The sequence below is a fragment of the Falco rusticolus genome, chromosome 19, assembly GCF_015220075.1.
Source record: "Falco rusticolus isolate bFalRus1 chromosome 19, bFalRus1.pri, whole genome shotgun sequence".
Lineage (NCBI taxonomy): Eukaryota > Metazoa > Chordata > Aves > Falconiformes > Falconidae > Falco > Falco rusticolus.
This window is the reverse complement of record NC_051205.1, coordinates 4,044,941-4,052,430: the sequence shown is the minus strand read 5'-3', so window position 1 is coordinate 4,052,430 and position 7,490 is coordinate 4,044,941. Positions and strand designations below refer to the sequence as shown.

The following is a 7,490-nucleotide window of genomic DNA, read 5'->3' as shown; positions in this document are numbered from 1 at the left end:
GCAAGAGCAGCTCCGGGGGGAGGTGGCTCATTCTCCCAAGGGAAGCAGCCGGGGTGGCTTCAGGTTTGGGTCCCCCCATCCTGCTCCCCCCAATCTCACCGTTTTCATCCCCCCTCCCCCCCCCTTCCAGCCAAGAAGCTGCCAAAGAGCGAGCCCCAGAGCACGAGCGGCGCGGCCGGCCGGAGCCGAGGCGTGGACCTGCACGAGCAGAGCCAGCAGAACAAGAGCCAGTGTTGTAGCAACTAAGGGGGCTGCCCCCCACCGGCCCCCCGCGCCCGAGGAAGAGCTCAGATATAACCTCCATCCCCGTCCACCGCACCTCACCGTCACCACGGCACACCGAGCCGCCAGGCTGAACCGGACCCCCCTTCCCCGAGACCCTCCCCCCCTCTAACTGCACTTTTTAACGCTTGGAAACCATCACCGACACCCCCCGTTCCCACCATCCCGACGGCAGCGGAACTAGAGCAGCTGGGGACTTAACTTCCAAAAAAAAAAAAAAAAAAAAAAGAGGAAAAAAAAAAAAAAGAAAAAAAACCCCAACAAACAACAACAAAACTCTTCTTCACTTTGTATTATAGGTGCAAGTAGCGACCTGAGGGTCTGGGGTCTCCACCTGCCGCTCCCACCGACCCGGCTGCTTCTGGAAATCCGGGTCCCGTCAACGGGGCAGGGAGAGACCCCAGGAGGTTCCACCTTGTTCCGAAGCCGCCTCCGGAGAACACGGGATATTTTTTTCCGAGGGGGGGTCTGTCTCCCATTTCTTTTTCATTTTTTTTTTTTTTTTTTCTGTTTTCTCCTCCTGTTTCTTCTCTTTGGCTGGGAGGGGGGCGGGGGGGGCAGGGAAGCTGCAGCGTCCTTCATTTCTTCCTAGGTGGCCTTTTTTTTGCTGGAGGATTGGAAGTGCCTGGGGGATTTTTACTGGGGGGGGGGGGGGGGGTTTGCAGACCCCCAGCAGCCATCAGGCACCCCTTCCCCACCACCCACGGAGCTGTGGTGTGTTGGGGGGGGGAGGGGGGGGGACGACGACGACCCCGGGCTCTTGTCCTTGTCCCCGTCCCCCCCCGGCTGGCGGGTGACTCCAGTTTGCACTTTAGTCGTGGAAACGTCCCGTTCAGATGCACCTTGGTTGTTTGTTTTATTTTATTTTTTTTTATTATTATTATTTTTTTGGTCCCTTTAGGGGGGGCGGTGGCACCGTGCTCATCTCCTTTTGCTTCTGCTTTCCCCCCCCTCCCAGGGAGCTTGTTCAGCTGGAGAGACCCTCGGCAGAGCCGGGATGTTCCATGGACCCCCAGTCTGGGGGGGGGGGGGAGGCAGGCACAAGGGGACACCCCAAAGCCGGGACACCCCATTGCGGGACGGCGGCAGCCGGGAGCCCCCAGCTCTCTGGGGGGGCTTTGGGGTCAGGTCAGGCTTCCTGGGGTGGTGGGGGTCCTGCTTGTGGCAGGGGGGGGGCTCAGGGAGCCCCCAGTGCTGTGGGGGATGGGACCCACTCGCTCCCAGGGCTGTGGCTATGGGGCGGAGGGACCAGTCTCGTATGAAGCCCCCCCACCGCAGGCAGATTGACCCCCTCCCCACCGCCCCAGCCCCCACCATGGGGCTGAACCCCCCCCCCCCCTCCCGGGGACACTGTGGCTTGGCGCTGGGCCATGGGAGCCCCCTGGGACTCACTCACTTGTATTTAACGAGGGGCTGGGGACCCCCAGCCCCCCAGGGTGACCCCAGCCTCCCCCACCCCCCCGCAGGTGATGCTGGCGGCCCCCTCCTCCCCCAGGCCAAACCCCTGGACCAAATGGGGACGCTGCAGCTTTTCTCACCCTTTGCTTTTTCTTCTGCTGCTTCTCGGATAAATATTTTTTTTTTGGTTTTGTTGTTATTTTTATTATTTTTTTCTTTTCTTTTCTTTTTTTTTTTTTTTCCGCTTCGAGAAAGCTCCTCCATTGCATTTAAATAACAATCGTGGTAACAGAACTTCAGCCGAGTGCCCGATGTATTTACTGCAAGTGAAAAACAAACACGAAAAGGAAATGGGGGGGGGGGGGGAACAAATAAACCCAACCCCCCCGTGTGTGCTCAGGGCGGGGCAGGGGGGGCAACTGCCCCCCCCCCCCCCCCCAACAGCCGCTGTGGGGCCCCAGCCCTGCCCCGATAACGCTTATCAGAGGGGCCAGCTGGGCAGGGCCGGGGCTTGGCCGCCGCCCGGCAACCGGTTGCCCCCGGGGGGGGCGATTTGGGGGGGTTGGGGGGGGGGCCACGGTAGTGCTGGCCCTTTAAATCCGCCGGCGTTGCCCCTTTAAGGCCTCCTGCTGTTGCCCCTTTAAGCCCCCCGCGGACCCCCGCAGGCCACGCCCACAGCGCCGGGCAGGGAGGGGGCGTGGCCACCGCCCCCCGAGGCCACGCCCCTAGCCCCTCTCTTAAAGCGACAGGGGCCGGCGGGAGGTCGCGCTACCGGAGCGACGCAGGTGCGTGGCGGGGGGGGACCGGCACGGGGGGGGGAGGGGTTACCGCTGCCCCCCGCGCCGGGGGGGCTCCCCCGGGGCCCGGTAACGGGGTCCGGTAACGGTGCCAGCCGCTGTCTCCCGCCCAGGTGCCGCCGCGATGCTGCTGCTCCGAGCCGTTACCGGGCACAGGTAGGACCCCCCCCTCACCGGTGTCAGTTTCCCCCCCCGACCGGTGTCCCCTCCCCGGCCGGTCCCAGCTCCGCTGTCCCCGCAGGCTCCCGCCGTTGCTCCGCCGCGGCTGCTCCCGGTTCGCCCCCGGTAGCTCGGCCCCGGGGGTGCCCCGGGGGGGGGCGGCCCCGGTGTTGGCAGCGCTGCTGGGGCTCGGGGCCGTCCTGGCCTACGGAGAGCGGCGGCGGAGGGTGAGCGGCACCGGGGCGGGGGGGGGGCGGGCACCGGGGCGGGGGGGCACCGGGGCGGGGGGGGGAGCGGGTGAGATCCCGGAGCACCGGGGGACGGGACCGGGTGACGTCCGGGGGGCACCGGGGCGGGGGGGACACCGGGACGGGGGGGAGCGGGTGAGGTCCTGGGAGCACCCGGGGGGGCGAACTGGGGGCGGGGGGGACCGGGATGCTCCGATCCTTGGGGGCCGGGGGGCGCACCGGGGTAGGGGGGACAGGGTGAGATCCCGGGAACACCGTGGGGGGCGGCACCGGGATGCTCCGACCCCTGGGGGGTGGAGGGGGGGCGGCACCGGGGGGTGGATCCCGGCGAGGGCGGCAGCACCGGGACAGCCGGGTCCCGGGGGGGGGTGAGTCCTGGGACAGGGGGTGGCACCGGGATGGCCGGACCCTCTGGGTCGCCCCCCCGCCTCCCCCAGTCCGTCTCTGGGGTGGGGACAGTGGGGGCAACATCCCCCGTGGCTGGAGGTCACGGCCCCCCCCCGTCCCCTCCCCCCCCAGGTGGCAGGCACCGAGCTGGGGCCCCGGTTTTGGGGGGTGACCCCAGGGTCCTGCTGGGGGGAGGGGGGGGGGGCACTGGGGGTGCCGGTTGTGGGGGGCGACCCCAGGGTCCTGCTGGGGGGAGGGGGGGCACTGGGGGTGCCAGTTGTGGGGGGCGACCCCAGGGTCCTGCCTGTGGTGGGGAGGTGACCCCTGGGTCCTGCCCGGGGGTGGCGGTGGTTGTGGGGGGGTGACCCCAGGGTCCTGCCCGTGTGGGGGAGGGGCAGCGGGGGTGCCACGCTCCCGCTGACGGGGCCGGTGCCCCCCAGGTCGCCCAGGCGGCCCAGGCCCCCCAGTACCCCCAGTACACGCGGGAGGAGGTGGGGCGCCACCGCTCACCGGCCGAGCGGGTCTGGGTGACCCACGGCACCGAGGTCTTTGACGTCACCGACTTCGTGGAGCTGCACCCCGGGGGGGCCGACAAGCTGCTGCTGGCGGCGGGGGGGGCCCTGGAGCCCTTCTGGGCCCTTTATGCCGTCCACAACCAGCCCCACGTCCTGGAGCTGCTGCGGGAGTACAAGGTGGGCGAGCTGAGCCCCGCCGAGGCGCCGCCACCCCCCACCGCCACCCAGGACCCCTTCGCCGGGGACCCCCCCCGGCACCCCGGGCTGCGCGTCAACAGCCAGAAGCCGTTCAACGCGGAGCCGCCGGCGGAGCTGCTGACCGAGCGCTTCCTGACGCCCAACGAGCTTTTCTTCACCCGTAACCACCTCCCGGTACCGGCGGTGGAACCGGGGTCCTACCGGCTGCGGGTGGAGGGGCCGGGGGGCCGGGGGCTGTCGCTGTCGCTGGCCGAGCTGCGCAGCCGCTTCCCCAAGCACGAGGTGACGGCCACGTTGCAATGCGCCGGTAACCGCCGCACCGAGATGAGCCTCGTCCGCCCCGTCAAGGGGTTGGCATGGGATATCGGTGCCATCGGCACGGCGCGGTGGGGCGGCGCGCGGCTGCGGGACGTGCTGCTCCACGCCGGCTTCGAGGAGCGGCGGGAGGGCGAGTGGCACGTTTGCTTCGAGGGTTTGGACGTGGATGCCGGGGGGGCTCCCTACGGCGCGTCCATCCCCTACGGCCGCGCCGTCAGCCCGCTGGCCGACGTGCTGCTGGCTTACGAGATGAACGGGCAAGAGCTGCCGCGCGATCACGGCTTCCCGCTGCGCGTCGTGGTGCCCGGCGTGGTGGGCGCCCGTAGCGTCAAGTGGCTGCGGCGCGTGGCCGTCAGCCCCACCGAGAGCCCCAGCCACTGGCAGCAGAACGACTACAAGGGTTTCTCCCCCTGCGTGGACTGGGACACTGTGGATTACCGGACGGCACCGGCCATCCAGGAGTTACCGGTGCAATCGGCCATCACCCACCCGCGTCCCGGCGCGGCGGTGCCGGCGGACGAGCTGACAGTGAAGGGCTACGCCTGGAGCGGCGGTGGGCGCGAGGTGGTGCGGGTGGACGTGTCCCTGGACGGCGGCCGGACCTGGCAAGTGGCGCGGCTGACGGGTGAGCGGCCGGTACCGGGACGTGCTTGGGCTTGGGCGCTCTGGGAGCTGCAGGTGCCGGTACCGGCGGGTGCCGCCGAGCTGGAGATCGTCTGCAAAGCGGTGGACGGTAGCTACAACGTCCAGCCCGACACGGTGGCACCTATCTGGAACCTGCGCGGGGTCCTCAGCAACGCCTGGCACCGTGTTCGTGTCACCGTCAGCCGCTGAGCGGCCCGGCCGCGCGCCCCACGGCTCGAAGGTCGCCCCCATTTATGGCCCCCGACGTGTGAAAGTGGCTCCATAAAGATTGTGCATTTTATGGACTCCAGGCTTTATGGCTTCCGGGGGCAACGCGGGGGCAGCGGCGCCGTAGTGGGATTGGGGGAGGGTGGGGATCGGGACCCCCTACGGACCGGCTGCCCCCCTGACATGGGACCCCCAGCCAAGGGACCCCCCCTAAGCTGTGGGTTCCCTCCACCATGGGACCCCCCCTAAGCCATGGGACCCCCCCCTAAGCTGTGGGATCCCTCCACCATGGGACACACCAGCCATGGGACCCCCCCCTGCCATGAGACCCCTCCACTGTGGGACCCCCCTAAGCCATGGGACCCCCCCCTGCCATAGGACCCCCCTCAGCCATGGGACACACCCCCAGCCATGGGACCCTTCCACTATGGGACCCCCCCCCTCCCGTGGGACCCCCAGCCAAGGGACTCCCCCTAAGCTGTGGGACCCCTCCACCGTGGGACCCCTCTGTCCCCAGGTGACCCAGGGACCCTGTGTGCCCCCGTGACCCTGTATAACCCTTGACCCTGTGGGATTCCAGCTCAGACCCCCTGTCTGTCCTATGCGCCCCCCCCCCCCTTCTGGGGTCCCTATGCCCCCCCCGGGCCTGTATAGACCCCCTGGCTCACTGACCCTGTGACCCCATATAACCCCTGACCCTGTGGGATTCCAGCTGGGACCTCCCCCAGGGCCCTACAGCCGCCCTCTGGCCCCCCCTCTGCCGCCCCCCCCCGGACTGTATAGACCCCACCTTGACCCTGTGGGATTCCATCCAGGACCCCCCAGCCCCTGGGACCCCCCCAGGCCCTACAGCTGCCCTATGCACAGCACCCCCCCCCCCCCCCCGGACTGTATAGACCCCACCTGACCCTGTGGGATTCCATCCAGGACCCCCCAGCCCCTGGGACCCCCCGCCCCCGGGACTGTATAGACCCCACCTGGCCCTGTGGGATTCCATCCAGGACCCCCCAGCCCCTGGGACCCCCTGCCCCCGGGACTGTATAGACCCCACCTGGCCCTGTGGGATTCCAGCTGGGACCCCAGCCCCTGGGACCCCCCCAGGGCCCTACAGCTGCCCTATGGCCCCGCCCCCCCCCCCCTCCGGGACTGTATAGACCCCACCTGACCCTGTGACCCCATATAACCTGTGACCCTGTGGGATTCCAGCTGGGACCCCCAGCCCCTGGGACCCCCCCGGGCCCTACAGCCGCCCTATGGGCCCCCCCGGGCCCCTACGACCCCCCTGTGGGCCTGTACGGCCCTCCCGACCCCGCGGACCCTCGGCCCTGGGACCGCCCGGGGCCCTCCCGGGGGGTGTCCCGGGACCGCTCGGTGGTCGCCGCTCCCGGCCCCTGAGGCCGCTCCCGCCGTATCGGTTATCGGTTATCGATTACCGGCTCTCGGCTATCGATTACGGCCCCGGGGCCCGTCGAGGCCCTCGGTGCCCCCGCCCCGCGCTCGGCGCTCTCGGCGCTCCGCTGCCCGCCCTTGGTCTGGCCGGCGGCCGCTCGATGACTCGGCGCTCGGCTGAGCCCCCCCCGCGGCGGCCCATGGCGGCCGCGGCGCCCCCCTCCCGGCGGCTCGAGGGCGTCGGCGCTCGGCTGCGCGGCCTGGCTGCGCGCGGGGGCCGGAAGTGGCTCGGGGCGGGCGGGGGGGCCCGGGCCCTCCTCAGGTGAAGCCGCCGCCGATGGAGCCGCCGCCACCGCCGAGCCCCTGAGCCCCCCCCGCCGCTGCCGCACGCCCCGCGGCCGGGCCGGGCCGGGGGGGCCCTCCCCGAGCCCCGCCGGTGAGAGCCGGGCGCTGTCGGGGGGTCGGGCGGGGTGGGGGGCAGCTGGGCCGGGGCCGCCGGCCGGGCCGGGGGGGGCGGCGGGGGGCCTCGGTGCTGGGGGGCGGCGGGGTGTGAGCAGGCCGGGGTGTGTGTGTGTGCTGGGCTGGGGGGTGATGGGGGCGGGGGGTCCGGCGGCCGGGGGTCGCCTGGGGGCGGGGTGGGTGCGCGGCGGGAGCTGCGCTGGGGGTCGGGGGTCTCTCGGGGGGGGCTGGAGGGGGGGCAGCTCGTGGCTGGGGGGGTCCGTCTTGTGCCTGGGGGGCTGTCAGGGCTCGGAGCGGGGTCTGTGCCGCGGGGGGGGGGGCCGGAGCAAAAGGCGTCTTGTCGGGGGGGGAGTCCCCCGCGCCGGGGGGGGGCTGCACCCCCAAATCTTCCCCGAGCCGCTTTCCCCGGACGGCTGGGGATGGGCGGGGTGTCCCTCCTTGCACGGGTGCAGCCCCCAAACTTGGCTGCTGTGAGGGTGAGGGGCGGG

The 7,490-nt window shown here is 70.5% G+C and overlaps 2 protein-coding genes across 3 annotated transcripts in view; both read left to right on the top strand.

Annotated features, from left to right (window-relative positions):
• The first annotated feature begins 2,171 nt into the window (after positions 1–2,171).
• SUOX (sulfite oxidase) lies at positions 2,172–5,232 on the top strand. The gene is made up of 4 exons (XM_037371152.1): positions 2,172–2,465; positions 2,591–2,633; positions 2,719–2,863; positions 3,712–5,232. The coding sequence occupies exons 2-4, from the start codon at positions 2,602–2,604 to the stop codon at positions 5,134–5,136; spliced, it is 1,602 nt and encodes a 533-aa protein (XP_037227049.1). The 5' UTR covers positions 2,172–2,465; positions 2,591–2,601; the 3' UTR covers positions 5,137–5,232.
• Positions 5,233–6,917: 1,685 nt separating this feature from the next.
• Positions 6,918–7,490, top strand: part of IKZF4 (IKAROS family zinc finger 4) — a 33,722-nt gene continuing 33,149 nt past the window's right edge. The window contains exon 1 of one of the 2 annotated variants that reach the window (XM_037370825.1): positions 6,918–6,979. The gene's annotated coding sequence lies outside the window, so the exon portion shown is untranslated. The remainder of the gene's footprint in view (positions 6,980–7,490) is intronic. The other variant, XM_037370824.1, reaches the window with a different exon arrangement.